General features: G+C 41.7%; 3 protein-coding genes and 1 pseudogene across 3 annotated transcripts; 3 read left to right on the forward strand and 1 right to left on the reverse strand.

Moving 5' to 3' along the window:
• The first annotated feature begins 6,331 nt into the window (after nucleotides 1–6,331).
• LOC146459777 (uncharacterized) lies at nucleotides 6,332–8,650 on the forward strand. The gene has a single exon (XM_085089039.1). It carries the CDS (start codon nucleotides 6,332–6,334, stop codon nucleotides 8,648–8,650), a length of 2,319 nt encoding a protein of 772 aa, XP_084945165.1.
• Nucleotides 8,651–8,794: 144 nt separating this feature from the next.
• Nucleotides 8,795–11,596, forward strand: LOC146459778 (uncharacterized). Its single transcript, XM_085089040.1, has one exon. It carries the CDS (start codon nucleotides 8,795–8,797, stop codon nucleotides 11,594–11,596), a length of 2,802 nt encoding a protein of 933 aa, XP_084945166.1.
• Nucleotides 11,597–13,599: 2,003 nt separating this feature from the next.
• LOC146459779 (pulmonary surfactant-associated protein A-like) lies at nucleotides 13,600–13,941 on the forward strand. Its single transcript, XM_085089041.1, has one exon. The coding sequence runs from the start codon at nucleotides 13,600–13,602 to the stop codon at nucleotides 13,939–13,941; it is 342 nt and encodes a 113-aa protein (XP_084945167.1).
• A 4,163-nt stretch (nucleotides 13,942–18,104) lies between these two features.
• On the reverse strand, nucleotides 18,105–18,753 carry LOC146459780 (uncharacterized; annotated as a pseudogene).
• Between the last annotated feature and the right edge of the window lie 1,721 nt (nucleotides 18,754–20,474).

Raw genomic sequence — 20,474 nt, forward strand, 5'->3', positions numbered from 1 at the left:
GGGGGGGACTCTTACATAAAACTGAAGGGACAAGCCGTCAAAAATGTTGAACAGAATGTTCTAAATTGTACCAGACTCTCTTGGCATAGGTGTGGCCCCAATGTAGTTTCCTTAAGGGTTACCAAAACAAAATATTGAAATAATCAAGCAGTTTCCTCATTGCACAGAACAGAAAAGCTTTCCTTTGAGGTTTTGAAAGGAGAGATTCAGATTTCCACCGCAATGGTACAAAACTGCACATTTTCAACCCCTGTCAGGGACAAGCATTTTTACATCGCCCTAAAATTGACCTCCCATTTCCCCTTGGGGTGTAGAGCAATAATAACTAACTGTTCACATGGAGTTAACGTTTGGCAACAACAGCAACAAGCAAGAGAGGATCAAAAGTATGAATTCTCCATACATGTTCCGATACATACCCAGCTGTTCACTATTTATGACTTTTTTTTAGGTCAACCATACAACCAGAGTTTTTTTGTTTTTTGTTTACGTACACATAATTTTTTTAAAAATTAATTTTTATGATTCTTGATGACTGACCTAAAAATAAACCAAGGGGAATCGTCATCATTCCAATAAGTCATGTAAGACCATTAGAGGATTAAGCCCACACATATACTTGATCCTCTCTTATGACAACCAAAACTATATCCACCATAACTTTAGCTGGTAATTCTAGTTGTCATAGCAGTTTCCATGTCCACATATATAACGCTTGTAATATGAAAACTCTACAAATAGTATCTTCATTTAACATAAAGTTTGGAGATACTTAAGCATAATATAAACAAGGCTGTTTTCACGCAAAAAAATGAGTTGTTCATGACATAATTAGGGACCGATCGTTTATTACGTCCTAGGGGGTTAAACGAGCTCTTTTTGGGGGATGTGGGGGGGGGGGGGTAATTTTGTACCTTGTACGAAAAGTGAGGGGGGTAAAATCGACTAGATACTTCTCCATATCGCTACTATTCTTCAGAGCGACAAAGCTCTTGCACGTAATAGGTTGAGTAATGTCAGACAGGCAAACCGTGTATTTCATCAAGCAGTTCATCTCTGAAGGCTTGTTTCTCTGGGCAAAAAAATTGAACAAAAGACGAATAGAGATGGTAGGCTTCTTCAAAATCTATATAAGTATCCACATCCTTGATCCACATCCATACATCAAATGCTCCTGTACTGCTCTCAAACCCCGAGCTGCTTTGACCTTCGTGTACCTTCTTTTGAGGACCGTGAAGAATAGACTCCAGCAATAACAAAACATCATTCTAAGGTACGTTCCCTTACTTGAATTTCGCCTAACTTCTGATTGTTTCTCTTGCCAGTTCAGATTCAGAGAGCTAGCGACTTCCGCATGTAACCAAGATTTGTCACCAGGGGCCCGTTTCTCGAAAGACCCGGTAACTTACCGGGCCCGATAAGTAATTTTGGTGACAAATGTTTCTTAACAGAAGTCAATTTTTGTCAGCTTTGAAAACTAAATTTTAAAATCATGTTATTCTATGAAAACATTGGCCAAGTACCATGTCTGTAATTGTTCTGTAATCGGCGAAAAACGGGCCCAGTAAGTTACCGGGCTTTCGAGAAACAGGCCCCAGGAATTTCTCAACAATTCAACCGCCAGGCCAACCTTAGGGGGGGGGGGGGGGGGTAAAATTTTCAAACTGTCATTGCAGTGGGGGGTAAAACTTTTGTTTGAAAGATTTTTTGGGGGGTAAAGTTTTCATACACTCGATTTTTCTCTAAAACCGAGATTTTACGGTTTTGGATAACCAGTACAATACAAGAAAGTAGGCTTCAAGTGACATTAGTCTCTTACAGTATTTTTAGTACGAGTTGCGTCAAGATATCTGCACAGCCCCATGCATAATTATCTGTACATTTGGCACACACTCTGTTCTCACGCTCGTCGTGTTAGTGTGACAGTTGTGCATGGATAAATAATGTATGGGGCTGTGCGGAAATATTTCCCGAATTGCTTAGATATCGTTTCTGATAAAATATTGGAGTTGAAAATTTTATTTGTTTCATCAAGATCCTTCCTTCGAAAATAAAAAACCGAAATCTACACGTCAAAATACGGGGAAAGAGTTCTGCGGTATAGATTGCGGTTAAATTTTTATTTTCGTTTTTATTTATTTATTTATTTATTTATTTATTTATTTATTTATTTATTTATTTATTTGCGTGTGTGTGTGTTTGGCTGTGTATGATAAATTGATTAATGTAAAACGTAAAACAACGGAAATGAGCATGACCGAACCACAACACATTATTAGTCGAAATATTAGCCACTAATAAATCTGCCCTTTGCCGTAGTGCCAGCCTTGCATTCAGTTTTGTATTTTCACAACACATTCGTCATAACCAGATAAATCCTCGACAAGTGACATAAATCGTTTCAAAAATAAACAGAGGTGGTTCTTTACTCACGTCTTTTTTCCTGCGAGGCGCTGTGAAAGCTTGAAACATGTCAAGTTTAACCAGCCTTCGATTGAGTTGTATACATCTCCCGTAATGGCGGACGACTCGTGTGGAAATGGAAACCAGGTTACGTAAATAAACAAACCTCTTTATGCAAATGTATTACAAATCTTGTGTTCACTCGCGAACGATAAAAGTCCACGAGCTGCTATGTTGCATCAACGGCTATGCGATGGGAATCGAAGGAAAAAAGTTTGAATTCGAAGATACCATCGTTTGGGTTTTTGTGATGCATTCTTCGGTTGAATGGTTACAAAAAGGCTGTATTTGCAAATTGGCGCCCAAAAAAAGGCGCGCTTTTTCAGTTTAATGTATTTCTGTGAGTCATTATGCATAAATCGTATCTCGCATAATTATGTCATTCCGCAATTCTTATTTTGCATAATTATGCCATTCCGCACGTCTTTCCACATTCCATTCCGCAAACTCTTTCCGCCTTTTACCCTCACCGAATGAATGATCATTTACTTAACCAATGGCGTGTTTACAATGTCAAAGACCAATCGTGGAATCAGGTGCTTATCAACAACCAATAGCATAGATACTTATCATCATATTTCCCACCCTACAGAATTTTCCTCATATCCCCTGTCGGAGTGCACATTCAACTAGAAGACATTGCTTTTCTTCGTACTTGGTGAATCTTCTTGAAGCGAGGTAGGTTAGCTATTTAGTGAGTCGTGAATTGAAACTAATTTAGGAAAATAGGAAAAATCAGTCGCCGCATGTCAAAGTTTTTCGCATTGTTTTGGTTTTGTACGTTGAAAAGTGTATTATGATATATCTACCATTTTAGAGTAACAAAAAGGCCAGCAACGCGCCAATAGGTAGAAGTGACCATTTTAAATTTGATTTTAGGGGTTTGCATAAATACAAAATGCATTCATATACGAAATCTTTTATAGAATATTGAGCACAGAAATGTCAATAAGTTAACGCTTTACAAAAAGTATCACCTCGGACTTAGCTGCATCTTTAGTGCCTTTCGGAATAGCATTTTCTTTCATCTTATTTACTTCTTTTACAGAAATGTTAACAAATAGCTAAGCGGCCATTTTGAAAGTTAGTACTCCCGCCATAATCACCTCGCGCGAGGTGATTATAGTAGGATATGACGCAATCCTCGACCAACCAGATCAACAGAATCTCTATAATCACCTGAGTAATTATACTAATATCATTAATAGCTATGTGACGGAAGGTTTTTCCACTTCGGGACAACTATGGACTTTACGGTTCTCTGGCGTTTGGAAACAACTGACAACGGGGGAAATTAGACTCAAATGGGCAACTCGCTTGCAGGAAAGAGCCGTCACTCTCTTGAGGTACGGGATCAAACCACGAACTGGCACACAGCGATGAGAGAAACTTGACTTGGATCCAACAGCGTTTATTTCTAGCACTCGTACAAGTTGTAATCATGGATGTAATCGAAAAACAGTACAAACTGACAACGTTATATATGATTCGAACCGCTATTCAACTAAAAGAAATACAAAGAAGTGCATACACAACTTGTTTGATCTTAGCGAACCACAAAATATATTTTTAACTCTGGAAGCTATTGTTGCTAAGGCTATTTTTAAAAGTAACCTAAATTGAAAATTCCTTAAAACAATAAATTACAAGAGCAGCAGAGTCAGCAAAAGCTCTTGGAGCACGTACTAGCGAAGTATGAATAGAATTGCAAGGTCAGCGAGCGGCTGTCGAAGCACGTACCATCGCTGTTTAATTACAGAGTTTACCACCTTTAACAAAAACTGCATATTTGGAATTCTACGAGTCAGCAAAACCATTCATACCTTTAACCTGGATCTGGCTTTTGCGGTGAAGAGAGCAACGCCGAAAAGCAAATTAACAGCTATTGATGTGCAGAGGTTCGACTAAAAATAACTCAGAATGTATCGAATTCAAGCGAAAAGTGACGTCAAATTGAATAGACACCGCGCGGTTTTAAGGTGTCTCCATAGGGTTTTACGAGCGCGCGCACCGATGATGCGAGCTTAAGTAACGTGCGTGCGCTAGCTGACGCAAGCTCATGCAAAGCAGCGAACAAGTCAACAACATAGCTCCAATTACAGCCCAGAAGTAGAAACAGAGAAACCATTTAAAAGAAAACGTAAAGGAAACGATTTGGACTTGAAGGTCTTGTGTGTATTTTGATGAGACCGCCATTGTCGAGTCGCTCATCGACAAAACCGCGTGGTTCGAAAATTCGCGCATGCTCACATAGCGATCTTGGCGAGTTCCTATTCTGATGACGTAGTTGCCATTGAGGTGAAAAAATAGAAAATTCCTCATCAGATTTCTCGAATTTCCTTCGGTGAGATTCCTTAAGATTTGGCAGAGAAGTTATTCCTTATTAGCTTTCCTTGCTTTCAATTTATCAGAAAAATTTGTAAGACAAGGTTTTCTCTTTGCCAAAAAAACACAAAAATGCCAAAAACGAAAAAGCTACCTTGACAACCCCTACTTTTTCGATTTTAAAAGTTTCTTCTTGCCAGACTCTACCCGCTTTGAGCATATCAGCAAATTTTACCGAAGGAAGTTGAAGAAAATTGAAATCAAAGCCAAACAGACGTCAAAAAATGGCGATGTTTGAGTAGTTTTAATTTGAGACTAAAAGCCTTGATATCAGAGGTGACTGTTGAACAGCAAATTTTGGCCCTTGTTAGTTATGTTTCAGTAGCTTTGATTAGGAAAATAGCAAAAAGAACGAGAATATCAACTTTCGATTGAGGTCACTGGCGCGCGCTTCGTGATCTTGCATAACCCTATTGAGCCACCTTAAAGGAAACTAATTAAGGCAGATAGAATAACCTAAGTTAAGTAATTATTTGGCGAAATAGTATTTTTTAGAAACGAACACAAGGAACATTTGTGTAGTGACTCAATGTTCCGGAAAGCGCGTAAATAAGTTCGTTGTGCCACGAGAACAAGTGCTGTTGGCTTTTATAGGGTTATTGTTTGGCAAATAGCGTAAAGCATGAAAACAAAGCAATTAATTGACAAGTTCCCTTTACGGGTGACTGCAGCTGAATGTAAACACAGTGAAGCGGCGTATTCCCTTAAAACTAAATGCTACGCTAAGTAACAATAAAAAGCTAAATCCTTATGCAAAGCTTGATACAAACAACAGAAATTCCTGAACCTAATTTACCACTTTAACCTCCTCAATCACACAAAACACTAGAAACTTGTTATCAGTGCTAAGCTTTCCTAACAGCTAATTGATATAACAACCATCCCGCAATTATTTTTTGTCTCAGAAAAATCAACGATGTCTTTCAAGAAAACAGTGCACTTTCTTCTCCTTATGACGTTGCCATTGGCGAGCGAGGCTACGAAACCTGTAAACCGCTGTTTTGGACAATTCGTTCTTGTTTTGCTGACATTGACATTTCTGTCTTTTTACTCTTTATCGTTGTATTTTTACATGTTAGCCGCGCGCGCTCTTAGCCTTGCGCCGCGCGAGGACTGGACATTAATTAATTTAAGTCGCGCGTTCCGCGCGCAAGATGGCGTGTGGAGTGGCGTAGACAGATTTTGAGTTTTTTTGCTTTTCGCCTAAAAGTCAGTGTTTTCTTGTCGCTGGAAAAACAGTGTTTTGTACTTACAGTCTTGCCGGAAGCGATTGCCATTAAAGCCAAGAAATCGTCAAAAACAGTTTGGTCCTTCGAGCCGGATTTTAGCCAGTTGCCGCCGCATTTTAGCCGAAATTTACGCCGGACATTCGCCGAGTTGCAGCCAGATATCAGCCGAATTACAGACGGATAGTTAGCCGAGTTGCCGCCAGATTTTAGCCACACTACAGCCGAATAACGGAGTCAGATTCAACGTCTAAAAGATGCCAGAGGTGAGCGAAGTTGAAAAATGCCGATCAAAGAGGTCTGTTGTCGAGTCAACTGTGACGAAAAGTACAAATCGTATCAAGGAGTTGATCGCTGAGAAGGGCAGCGTTTCAAAGGTATGTCAATTTGCTAAAAGTATCGAAGAAGCGAGAGATAAGGCCCGGGATCTGACAGGAAAACTAGAAGACATTGCCCCGGAGTCCATTGAAACTGATGGTATGTGGCTGGAAGATTTAGAATATAATGTTAATGAAGTTCTGGGCGAAGTGTCAGATTACCTCGCTGAAACAAGGAAAACTGAGACCCAGACTCTCGAAGCACATTCCAGCAATGTAAATAAAGCCGAAAGTTCTCCAGTCCTGTCGGGGGAGTTCCAGTTTAATAAGGGAAGTGGACTCAAAGGTGTTAAAGTCCCGACCTTCGAGGGGGACCCTGATAAGTGGCCATATTTCTGGGGTATTTTTAGCTCGCTCGTTCATCAAAACAGAGCTCTATCGGGTCCGATCAAGCTGGCTCACTTGAACAACTCCCTCAGCGATAAGGTCCGAAGTGTAATTGCCTGTTTGACTGGGGAGCCAGGGGACTATGAGAAAGCCGTAAAATTGTTAACTGAGAGGTATGGGGACCCCCGTGAAGTCGTAGATGCACACCTGCGTCGCATAACCAATTGGCCAGACATTAAGGAAAAAGATCGTGAAGGATTTGAACGCTTTGCCGACGCATTACAAGCAGCTGTGTTTGCCTTAGACCGCCCCGATTTTAGACACGAGCTACTTAGCATCCCTCTCTGCACGCAGTTAGTTCGCAAGTTGCCGGCAAGGGAGAAGGATGAATGGGTGCGACAAATTGAGCGCGAACAGGTCTCTGAGGATGTCAGTGGTTTAGCCGAATGGGCGCAGGCGCGTGCCAAAACGATGCGAAAGCGCGAACGGTACAACGAACAACCAGCCAGTCCCGCAAAGAGCAGTTTTAGTAGAGACTCAGTGCAGACACAGTCAAGGCCGCAAAGATATCAAACTATGATCACGACCACTAGTTCCGCTTCGTTGCCAGTAAAATGTTCGCTGTGTGAAAGAGATCATTCTGAGGTCAAATGCCCGACGTTCCTTGCGGCCACCATAGACAAACGCTGGGACATTGTCAAAGCCAGAAAGGTCTGTTTCGGCTGCCTGAAACGTGGTCACCAGCGTCGCCAGTGTCGCCTGTCCTCAAGATGTGGTGTTGATTCATGTGGAAAGGGACATCACTATTTGCTACATGCCACTGAGCCTAAAGAGGGGCTGAAACCGCAAGAACCGCAGATCGTAGAGTTGCCGACAGAGAATAAAGGAGTCCGTTGCGGTAAAGCACAGGGAAACTTGACCGGTACCAGTAAGGTCGCATTGAAAACTGTGACCGTCCCTTTCGTAAGTGACTCGGGGCAGATTATTATGGGCCTAGTACTCCTGGATACAGGCAGTGAAACAACACTGATAAGAACCGGGTTTGCCGCACAGCTGGGCATTCAAGGTCCCAAGCAGAACCTAACTGTGGATGCCGTTGGAGGAGTAACTACAACCGTCAAGTCGCAGCGAGTGCGCCTGCCCTTTGCGCCATCTGTGACAAAGGCAAATGTGAATGCCTGGACCATGAAGAACATATGTGCGCCTGTAGATGCTATTAACTGGCCGGAAGTGAAGCAACACTATGTGCATTTGCGTGATGTCCCAGTTGAGTCGTTTGGTGACGGGACAGTGGATGTGTTACTAGGCCTAGATGCTGCAGCCTTAATGGCACCGATAGAAGTCAGACGAGGGGAGCATTCGGAGCCATATGCCGAGTTAACGCCACTAGGTTGGGTGATCGCCGGTCCAGTCTCAACAACCGCCAGTGACCCGGGAAAGCGTATCCTGCGCGTGCAAGTGATTGAGCCTGAGGATGATGTCAACTATCAACTGCGAAAGTTCTGGGACATAGACGTCTTTGGTGTTCGAGTGGAGACAGCTCCGCCTTACACACGCACGGAACAGCGAGTGATGGACATGCTAAACAAGACATGCCGCAGAGTGGGGTCTGGGTACGAATTAGGACTCCTGTGGAAAGCCAATAGACCGCCGTTGCCCGACAACTACGATACTGCGCTAAAAAGGTTAGAATCTGTTGAGCGTCGTTTACAGCGAGAGCCAAAGTTAGCGGAAGGCTACCGAAAAGCAATTGACGCATGCATAGGAAAGGGTTTCGCGCGCAGATTGTCTGAGCAGGAACGTCTGATGGACGGCGAACGCTGGTTTCTACCCCATCACCCAGTGATCTCGCCTCACAAGCCATTACCATGAGTTGTGTTCGACTCCGCCTCGAAGCATGAAGGAATCTGCCTCAATGACTGCCTTGAGACGGGACCTAGCCTGCACAACGACTTGCCGGGTATCCTGCTTAGATTCCGTGAGAAATATGTCGCACTCTCCGGAGACGTTTCTGACATGTTCTGCCACGTGCGCCTGAGACAAGAGGACTGCAAGTATCACCGATATCTGTGGCGTGACATGGACACGAAACGACCCCCTGACGTCTACGAGATGAACTGCCTAGTGTTCGGAGACAAGTCATCACCTTGTGAAGCAAACTTCGCTGTGAGACGAACCACAGAAGACAACCAGGAAGAATGGCCTACCGCAGCCGCCGTGGTTAGGCGTGACATTTTTGTAGACGACTTGTACACATCTTGTGGGAGCGAAACAGAAGCAGTGACCTTACGCGAGGACGTCACAGCTCTCATGGCCAAGGGAGGGTTTCCTATGCGCAAGTGGATCTCTTCTTCACCAGACGTGTTAGCTACAGTACCGGAAGCAGAACGAGCCGTTCCTAATAACTGCCTAGAGTCGGGAGAGCTACCGTCTGGCAGAGCTCTAGGTATCAGGTGGGATCCGAAGTCAGACAGCCTGGGACTCGCACTACCTCACATTGATCGTCCACCAGCACAAAATACGAAGCGTGGTATTCTCAAGAAATTGGCTGGATTGTACGACCCCTTGGGATGGGCAAGTCCGTTCGTCATTCGCGCGAAAGTCATGCTGCAACGCACATGGTCTCGTGGTTTAGGTTGGGACGACCCGCTGCCAGCGGATATGACTGCTGAATGGGCCAAGTGGGAGGAGGAGATAACAGCCCTGAAGTCCTTTACTGTCCCGCGTTACATCTACCGTCAGCCAGGGAAAATATGGGAAAAGCAGTTAGTTCTCTTCTGCGATGCCTCGGAAGTCGCATGTGCCGCGGCCGCCTACATGCGCGCCACATCGACTGATGGAGAGACTGTGTGTCATCTGCTTATGGCAAAGACTCGTCTCATGCCTCTGAAGACGATTTCTATCCCGCGAGGAGAGTTGATGGGTTGTCAGTTAGCTGTGCGCCTTGCAAAGACCGTTTGTGAGCAGCTGGATTTGAGCATGCGCGATGTCAAGTATATGTCAGACTCTACCACAGCACTCTGGTGGATTTATGGAGAGCCCAGAAACTTCAGTCCGTTTGTTGCCAACCGAGTAGCCGAGGTACTGACTGAGAGTGATCCTACACAGTGGCATCATGTGCGCACAAAACTGAATGTTGCAGACCTTGCAACAAGAGGAGCTTCTGCAAGCGACATTCAGGCAGAATCAACATGGATCCAAGGTCCAGAATTCTTAAAGTCTGACGAATCAGAATGGCCGATTGATGACGTGCCGATGTCTGCACCGCCGCTAGCCGAAGCTGAACTGAAGAGGAAAGTGCTTAGGGTTGAGCAGGTGTCAGTCCCACCACTTGTTGATCTTACCGCCTACTCTACTTGGATAAAGCTTCTCCGCGTGACAGCCTGGATCTTACGCTTCCGTTATAACCTGCGAAACAAAGAGCAACGTGAGTCAGGAGCCTTGACTGTTGAAGAACTGAAAGGAGCAGAGTTGTACTGGATCAAGTGGGCGCAGAGAAACCGCTTCCCAGCTGAAATAGAATCGTTGTCTAAAGGACGCCCTGTTCCCCGCACAAGTCGGGTCGTAAGTCTTGATCCACAGTTGGTAGACGGAATCCTACGTGTTGGTGGAAGAATTGACCAAGCGGAACTACCCTGGGAAGCCAAGCACCCGATCATCCTAGATCATGGACACGATGTTACACGCATGATTGTCATCCACTATCATCAAAAGCTCATCCATGCGGGAGTAGAACTTGTGTTCAATCATTTACGAGAGAAGTTTTGGATCTTACATGGACGTGCGGAGGTGAAGAATTGTACCGTGAAATGCCCGCTCTGTCATCGGCGTCGCGTGCGACCGCTGACCCAGAAGATGAGTAACTTGCCTGAAATACGACTCGGTGGAGTAAGCACACCATTTCAGCATGTGGGATTAGACTATGCCGGTCCATTCAAAGTTCGCGTTGGTCGCAACAGAGAAGAGAAGCGATATGTTTGTCTCTTTACATGCCTGCACATGCGTGCCGTTCATCTTGAAGTCACTCACAGCCTTAACACGGACTCGTGCATCATGGCACTCCGACGTTTCAAAGCCCGCCGAGGAAACCCAGTACGTATCCTGAGTGATAATGGCACGAATTTTGTGGGTGCTGAACGTGAGCTACGTGAGGCCCTAGCCGAGTTTGACCAAGAGCAAATCCAGGATGAACTCAGTGCCCGCGGAGTCCAATGGAGTTTCAACCCACCTGCCGCGCCATGGTTTGGAGGAGCGTGGGAATCTCTGATCAAGTCCACCAAGCGAGCGATGAAAGTGATGCTAGGGAACGTGCTTACGATAGATGAAACGTTTCTCACCGTAATCGCTGAAGTTGAATCTCTCCTCAATTCCCGTCCGCTTGTGTATGGTGGTAGCAGTATGTCGCCGTCTGATGTCAGTGCTCTAACGCCAAACCACTTCCTGCACGGTCGAGCAAGCGTGAATACTTCACCGGGTGAGTTTGTCCAGCGGGACATGTCGTTACGTCGGAGATGGAGGCACAGTCAATTCCTGGCGGATCAATTTTGGCGTCGTTGGAGACGAGAATATGTGCCTCACCTCATTGAGCGCAGTAAGTGGCCTAACATACAACGGAACCTTCGCCGGGGAGATCTTGTTCTTGTCGTCGATGACAATGCACCCAGAGGGCAGTGGCGCTTGGGGCGAGTCATGGCACCAATCGCCAGTGCGGATGGCCTTATCAGATCAGCAGAAGTCCTCACGAAGTCAGGAACGTGTGTCCGTCCTGTTGGAAAGCTGGCCCTACTAGAAGCGCACCATGAGGAGGACAAAGAGTGACGTTACCCCCCGGTTCACGTCACGGGCGGGGGTGTTTTGGACAATTCGTTCTTGTTTTGCTGACATTGACATTTCTGTCTTTTTACTCTTTATCGTTGTATTTTTACATGTTAGCCGCGCGCGCTCTTAGCCTTGCGCCGCGCGAGGACTGGACATTAATTAATTTAAGTCGCGCGTTCCGCGCGCAAGATGGCGTGTGGAGTGGCGTAGACAGATTTTGAGTTTTTTTGCTTTTCGCCTAAAAGTCAGTGTTTTCTTGTCGCTGGAAAAACAGTGTTTTGTACTTACAGTCTTGCCGGAAGCGATTGCCATTAAAGCCAAGAAATCGTCAAAAACAACCGCAGAGGTAATTTCATTTAACTTTGCTTAATTAAATGTAGAAATGTAACAATGTAACAATTTGCAAACATACGTTAAAAGGTTTTTGAGCTTTTGTGGTGGAAAACGAGCTGGTCACCGAAGTGATTAGAGCTAGGGAAACTTGGAAAGTTCTACTAATCCAATTAATCGATGATTCGTGAGCGGCCGATGAATCAAAATTTTCAAATAGTCAAAATGAGTAGTAAAAATCAAGTACACTGAGCATCTTATCGATTTGTTCTACTTTCCTGCTAGGACATAACGTTGCATGACTAGCTGTGGATCTGAGGAGTCCAGTTAGAGTTGCATTTTTAACAAGGCCCTCCTCGTGAACGGTTCTAAATTTAGGTTTGCATTTCTTTTAGGAAGCATTGAAGCATTAGGGTCAATCGAACGCTCCGTAAGTGGTGTCTTACCCAGTATAAAGTGAATATATGTGAAGTATTATCAGTTGTTTAATAGAGGAATGGATTAAATGAGTAGGGGTTTGGACCTGACTGTAAAGGCTTAACCCTCTCTAGACCGGTTTTGTTGGGGGAGGTGGGGCACTTTCAATATGAATAACTTTTTCGATATTTGCCCAAACAATAGAAACTTCAAGACTTTTTGGGAACTTTATCAGGCAAAAATTTGGTGTGGTCGGTTAGTATTCATTGACTTTGATATTACCGTGGCAACCAAGTTTTGACAGGCAGTTTCTTCAAAAAATGGACCATCCCTTTTTAAATTGAAGAAAAATTACTTTTCTTCTGTTTTTAGCTTATATTGGTGTTCCTTTATTGATTTTGATTACTTTTCACTTCATTCCGGCGCTTTCCTGACGTTTCGGAGCTATCCAGAAATACAAGATGACGGATGCAAGACAGCTGCCATTTGGCAATCATGACTTAATTACTGCGTCATATGACGTTATCACCTTCTGTTGCGGGCCTCAAAGGAAACACCTTTGGACGTACTCTCTATTCTCCAAACCTCATTGCCATAGCTTCTATAGCTGCAAAGTCATGGCCGAAAAAAACAAACAAACAAAAACCCCCGGTCTAGATACGGTTAAAGTTGCGGAGGTGGATAGAAAAAGACAAAAGTCAATGGGAATTGAAATGGATGGAGTCCAGTTCAGTCTGTTATTGAGCTAAGTGATTCCAATAATCATTAGCATTAGATGTGTCACAATTTGCCAGACAGAAAGAAAAAAAGAAAAACAAGATTCTTGATTTTTCAGTTTTTGTGTTGCATTGGGTTGGCCTTAGAGCTGACATACATCTTATAGTCTGCAGGCTGCCGCCACTCGTCCCCCATTGTATCACGTTTTGCCACGATCTGCAAAAAAGCAAACACAAGTATGGCAATGAGTGTGTTTGTGTTCATGACTAGTTTTATCATTGCAGTTTGAGGTTGCAATAGCACTCGGCATCACTCCAAAATAAAAAAAAAATCCAAAACAGTTGGTCTCCTACCCAAACTCTTGCACCCTTTCGGAGCAAGGTTTACTTTTCACTGATTCTATTCTACTACCTTTTTCACTTGGATTTTTTTTTTTAGATTGTTGTCAAGCTGGCTGGTATGAACATCACCAGTCGTGTTATTACCTCATAAATACTCCAACAAAGTTGTGGCATGAAGCTTACAATAGATGTCAAGGCATGGGGGCTGGTCTCCCCATTATCCGATCAGCCGGTGAACAGGACTTCGTTAACGACCTATTGAGGGAGATGAACACAGCTGCCCCATGGTGGGGTGCGTGGCTTGGGCTTCAGCAGGGCGATGGTAACAAATACTATTGGGTTGACGGCACTCCACTGGATGGAGGGTACGCCGGATGGTATCCTGGGGAGCCTAACGATCCAGTAGGTGAGCACTGTACCCACATGTGGGGCCAGGATGGATTGTACACCGCGGGGTCGTGGAATGACGTCAACTGTGATGCTTCGGAATATGGGAATAAGCATCCGTTCCCCGTTGTTCTTTGCCAGAAGCCCTGTTGATAAGTTGAGAGCATGGTTCGCAATTTGGGCAAAAATTAGTTAAAGCATTTTAAGTGGCTATGTTAAAGTAATTTATTGCTAAATAGATATCACTGATGTGCCAAGTAATCTTTTCCAGTATATATTTGTAAGAGCGTGACATTCGCTCGATACATAGTCAACTTATATTGTAAATTAAGGGTGAGCACTGTTTCAGAAATAATAAAACAAGAGGTGTGGCAATCTGTGATTGTTTACTGCATTTATTCCATTCTGTCCTCCACGACCCATGCTGGAGATGGGGGAAGACATTAATCATGCGTTCGAATGTAAACAAACAAAATACAATATAAATACTATAAGAAGATGTCTAAATAAAGGATAATGCGTATGTTACACATCCTCAGAACTACCAACGAATTAAACTACAACATCATAAGATTTGCATTGCAATCATTGATTATTTTCTAAAAATTTATAAAAAGCGCGATTCGTGATTTGCGATTGTAAGTAGTGGTTACCATTAAGGACGGTGCCTCCTTTTCGTATTACGCATGCGTTCTGTGCATCTCGGGATGTTCCGAGAAAGTCGAGTTTCTTAACGGCGGTGACTGCTAAATCACGGATATTTTTTGCGCAGCTTTTAACTACGCGGGAAAAGCAAGGTTTATTGGAACCCGAAAAGAAAATTAGGGATAGCCATGCATTTGTCAGAGGAATCTTTTGCAAATCACTTATTAGTGAAATTGATTTCCTCAATAAAGATTATTATTATTATTATTATTATTATTATTATTATTATTATTATTATTATTATTAACTACGCTTCAATTTGGGAAAAAATTCCATACATCGTTTTGTATTTCAACGCTTTTAAAAATTATTGTTGCTTGATTATCTCTGAAAATGTGTGGTTACCCCCAATTTTCTTTTTGGATTCCAATTCTCCTTGTTAAGATCTGTTTTTCCCGTATAATCATAAGCCGCGCAAAAACACTTTCGCATTAGTAGGCATCGTACTTAAACTAACGCCGAAATTATCTTTGAGATCAAAAATACTAGACATGCAACAGTCAAACGTCAACGCATGGTCAAATCCTCTAAATATTCACGTTAATTAATCCGCTGCAAATGTACAAGAAGCCAAATTTGTGGAAAGACCCAGATTCTTAATTAGCGACAAACATGTGAGTAGGAGTTGAGTAGTTCTTCTAATATTATTTCACTCGTTTTCAATTTGGTTCTTCGCCGGTTGGGCGAAACAAGAGCCTTTGTCACCTTCTGTTTGGATTTTTCGTCTATTTTGAGGTAAAGCTTCTTTCTTCTTCTTCTTCCTTCGGCTAGTGTTCTTTTTGGGTTTCATCCAAGGACTCTTAGCTTTGTTCTCCTCGATTTTCCTATTGAAGCGCAACTGGTGACACGCGATGTAAACGAAGTGATTTCCCGTGTAATACCGCGAAATATCCCTCAGGGCGTCAACATATGAAAAGATTATAATAACTTTTATCCAAAAAAAGAAAAAAAATACATTTTCCTGTAAATTTCGCGTTAACATATAGATTTTGAAACTTCCTTCGTTAGAGATATTAGACTAACTACCGAACTTTAAAAGTTGCGAAGAAAAATAAATTGGCTGTTTTCACTCTCGATCGTCGGTCATATCCTTTAACAATATTCTATTAAAACGAGTCAAAACTCGTTTTACTGTCTGAAAGAACAGAATACTTAAGAGAGGATGCTGCGAGTGAACTAACAAATTCTTACCCTGAGGAGGTTATTGCTTTGGAAAAATAATAAACAAAGTACAGTTTGTTTTACTTTGTAAAAGATCTCTAATCATATTAGATGCATGGGTTTTACATGGAAGATATGATTTAAAAAGATTTAAAAAATATTTTAGATGGGTAATTAACTTAAAAAAAAAAACCTATAGGTTTTTAGTACCTGGTGAGTAAGAATTTAGCCCAGTGTAATTAATAAGGTTTCAATTTGTGAGACATGAGAGTGTGCCGGGGTAAAGGAAAACACGCCAAAGGGATTGTGTTCGACACGTGACAGTCTTCGGGGAGGTTGACACGTTGGAAAACTAATTAATGGCAGCATTTGGACTGTTACTCATCTAATGACGCTTTGTTGAATAATTTGTTTTAACAAGCAAGGATAGTCCAATTCATAAGAAATAAATATTGATTTGAATAAAAGAAGGTGCCATTCAAAGACAGCGGCCGGGTCGTAAACTGGTAGCAAACATCTGGTAAGATTTTCCAAAATTTCTGCGCTGGAGAAGGACAAAAAGATACAGTGTATTTTACCAATTGCGGCAGAGAATCCGAAACTGAGTGATGGCATGTCAAAGAGATCGGAAATAATGAATGCTTATTTTCACAGAGGATGTTACTTCAAAACATTAGTTGTGAAAAATTCTTTCAAAAACTCATTAATAATTCATAAGCCCATTGACCTATCAAATGATATGGTCGATAAAACGTCACATGCAGTGGTTGATATCCTCCTTATTAGTATGCGGTGTTTAATGTTTTTCTCGTATGCTAATTTCCAGCGTCACAGAAGCATCATTGTTATGAACTCTCTTGACACGTGCTTTTCCAGTTTTTGAAGCCGTTCAAAAATCTCGCAGCACGCGTTTTATCCGGTCTAAAACTACTCGGCTGCGCCTTGTGGTTTTAAATCCCGATAAAACACTGCTGCTCGTGTTTTAAACATTGCGTAAGCTCTATGGTTTCTCGTAAGGCTTCCTCTCCCCTTTCATTTCAGTCTTTCTTTTATTTTTTTCTTCGTAACTTGGGTGTGATGAAATAATACTGAAAAATAATAACGACAAGAGAGGATCTTGAGAACGACCAAACACGTTGTCGTCTGCTAATAAGACGCCAGACATATGAAAAACTTAAATCTATTTAAATAGACGTAAGTCTACTATTTGGATTAGGTATATCAATTGGACAAATACGACGAACAAGCAAACAAGACTTTGTTAGAATCGTCGCTTTGAATGTTATTATTAATACATAACTAGTGCACTTTCTCGTCAGTTTAATCCCAGTGCAATTAAAATTGGTTTAAGTTATCAAAAGACACTGAAAGCTCCTATCTCAGGATGAGTGGATGCGACAGCACTGGAATTGAGACTGATACCTACAAAGCTTCAAGTTTAAAAATCAATAAAAGGTAACACTTTAATTGACAAGGTGTAAATAATCATTCATAATATGCAACCAATAACAGAGTTCCATGCGGTCAGCATATTCCCACCCCACTTTCTTCATATCTCCTGCTCATTCATCTAGAAGACAATTCTTTTTGGGAAGCTTGGAAGATCAGCTTGAAAATAGGTAGGTCAGCTACTCAGTGAGTTGTGAATTGAGACTAAGCTCAAGATAATTGATTGTATTGTATTTTTCAAGGGTTGATCCGTTTTCATATCGAAGTAAGTAGCGTCACGGTGCTGTCCATAACATTTTACGCAGACTGGGATATCCAGGGTTAGTACGGAAAACGATAGATATACTCAAGGGGTAGATAATTTCGACTTCGACTTCAAACAGAGAGAAAATTTGCCTGTACGATATTTCAAATAGTCGTAACAGATGTGGTCAAGAGTAGCTTGTTAGAGTGTAGAGGTCCCATTTGAAAAACGTTTTATGAAAATTTGGTCCGTTTGCCGTTACTTTTACGTGATAGTTCAATGTCACGAGGCAGGGTTGTTGAATAAGTGCATTCGCGATATCAATAACAGCGCTTTCTATGTAAGATCGAGTAGGCGTGTTCAGGTATTCCATGGATTTCTGAAGATTTTTTACGAGTATACTGTTTGAAGTCGTCCAAAGCGTTCCAAGTCTGTCATAATTCTCTGTTCTTCCTCTTTTTCCGGTAACTACTCCTTCGTCCTCGTTAGCTCTTTTTCTAACGCCGCGTTTTAATTTCTGTCAGTTCGTGCGACGCTGAATGAACGAATGAATGAATGAATGAATGAATGAATGAATAAATGAATGAATGAATAAATGAATGAATGAATAACTTTATTTAAACACGGTCATCTCATCAAGACTTAAAAAACACTATTTCTACATTAAACTAAAATTACGATCATGCAATAGAATTATCATTACAAAACCTATTTAGACTAGGAGCCTGCTTTACATAAATGCCGTGTAGATAGATTTCTAGAAGTATTGTTTGCAGCCAGCCCTGAAGGCCCCAAGTGAATTTGCTTGCCGCAGCTCAATAGGAAGGCTATTCCAAAGAACTGCTCCAGAGTAACTGAAACTATTTTTCATAAAGTTTGTATGGGGAAGAGGAATAGTAAGATTGTCGTTGGTGCCTCTCAAAGAGTAACTGGAGACATCCGGCTACGATAGGTAAATATAATTTGGAGCTCATCCATTGAGTGATTTATATACCATTGTATTAATTAATTAGTCTTTGTTTATCCAGTTTTCTCCAGCAAAGTTTATCGATAAGAGAGTCGGAACTGGTGTCATAACTTACCCTTAATAGAATGCGTGCCGCGCGATTTTGGAGTTTCTGAAGTCTAGTGGATAGCGTTTTGTCGGAGCAACCCCAAATCTCACTACAGTAATCGAAATGTGGCTACACTAAAGGGGAATAGAGATATTGAGGAGTATCAAATGAAACAAAAGCTCTAGAACGCTTTATCACACCGATGCCAGCGGCAATCTTTTTGCACAAATTGTTGGCGTGAACATTCCAAGATAGATTTTGGGCAATATAAACACTAAGGGATTTAGTAAAAGTCGCTTGACTAACAGGTGCCCCAAATGTGCTTAGCCTTTGTCTTGATCCAATCAACATAAACTCAGCTTTAGATGTATTAAGAGTAAGCTTATTTGCAGTACGCCAGTTGTTAACTCTAGAGAGGTCTTCATTTAGATTACTCTCAATGTTCGAAACTGTTTTAGCAGCAAATGTCAGGTGCGTATCATCAGCGTACATTTGTGGTTGAGAATTCAGTAGATAATTAGGCAAATCATTTATATAAATTAGGAATAGGATCGGACCTAGTATTGTTCCCTGGGAAACACTGCAAGATGTTGGCCGACAATCGGAGAGTGAGCCACAAACAAAACATCGTTGTTTCTGACAATCTGAGTAAGATTAAAACCAGCTATGTGAAATACTGTCAATACCGTAAGATTTCAGCTTTGATAAGAGAATATCGTGATTGACGGTATCAAAAGCTTTCTTAATTTCTTAATTTATTCTAGATAACTTTTATTTATCCATCCATCCATCCATCCATCCGTCCATCCGTCCGTCCGTCCATCCATCCATCCATCCATCCATCCATCCATCCATCCATCCATCCATCCATCCATCCATCCATCCATCCATCCATCTATCCATCCATCCATCCATCCATCCATCCATCCATCCATCCATCCATCCATCCATCTCTATTTATCTAATGTGATCATAACAATTTCGACCCTATTATGAGGAAACGCCATAAAGCTTATCGACTTTGACAGAAATTGATCTGGGAAACAATTGGATGGAGTTGATTAGCACTTATTACTTTAATTTTTGACAGTCAGTTCTTAAAAAAAAGAAGTAGAAAATCCCTCTTTAAAAGAAGAACAATTACTTTCCTTACAGTAACTTTTAAGCTCATATAAATGTTCTTGTATTAGCTTAGACTACTTTTCGTTCAAAGTTTGGCGCTTTCATGTAATTTTGGGAAATCCACCATTTGGCAATCATAACCTTAATCATCCGTCATATGACAAACATCAAAGGAAACATCTTTAAAGGGGCACAGTCACGACCTTTATCTTTTTCTGTGTACTCTAAGATGTCAAAATTTTATTGCTTTTTTTTTCCCCAATGAATCACGTGCAATCGCTGCATGAGGCTCACTGGAGTTTTTCACCATTTCACCATTTTTGCATGAGGTCTATAGTTTTAAAAGTCTGGGAGTTCTGAGTAGGGATCCATCTTCTCCCCACCTCTCCTCCCCCGCAGCCCTAAAAGACAAAAAAAAAAAACGAAGACAAAAACAGAAAACACAAAAAAAAAACCAAAAACAACAACAACGACAACAACAAAAAAAACAAAAAACAAAAAACAAACAAACAAACAACAACAACAACAAAAAAGCAACAAAAAACAAGTGTCCTGATTATGCTGATTATAACGAATTGTTCTTATTCGAATCAATTTTAAGACTGGAACTACTTCTTTCACCAGACAGGGAAACATGCCTATCGTCAAGAAAACCGCGTTCTTCTCATCTTTCTTGTGTTTCCAGCAATTATGATGGCAGAGAAATCTCCTATGCCTAGAGGTAATTATTGCATCCACATGGAAATTAATTTGCTAATTAATGAATTATAAGTTCAATAATTAAATCACCAGTCAAAAACTGAATGTAAGCTGTGTGATTTCCGATAGGGTAATTTTAGATCTGTTATATGAATAAGCTGATTAATGTTACCGTTTTAGAAAATTAACGACTAACGAAACATGATTGTCAGGAGAAATTATGAATTCCTATGTTTTGGTATTGCATATTT

The sequence above is a fragment of the Pavona decussata genome, unplaced genomic scaffold (assembly GCF_977016875.1).
Source record: "Pavona decussata unplaced genomic scaffold, jaPavDecu1.1 SCAFFOLD_217, whole genome shotgun sequence".
NCBI classification, from domain to species: Eukaryota; Metazoa; Cnidaria; class Anthozoa; order Scleractinia; family Agariciidae; genus Pavona; species Pavona decussata.

What these genes read in the sequence shown, in the direction of transcription:
- LOC146459777 (XM_085089039.1), top strand. Translation starts at nt 6,332, where the DNA reads ATGCCAGAGGTGAGCGAAGTTGAAAAATGCCGATCAAAGAGGTCTGTT.
- LOC146459778 (XM_085089040.1), top strand. Translation starts at nt 8,795, where the DNA reads ATGTTCTGCCACGTGCGCCTGAGACAAGAGGACTGCAAGTATCACCGA.
- LOC146459779 (XM_085089041.1), top strand. Translation starts at nt 13,600, where the DNA reads ATGGGGGCTGGTCTCCCCATTATCCGATCAGCCGGTGAACAGGACTTC.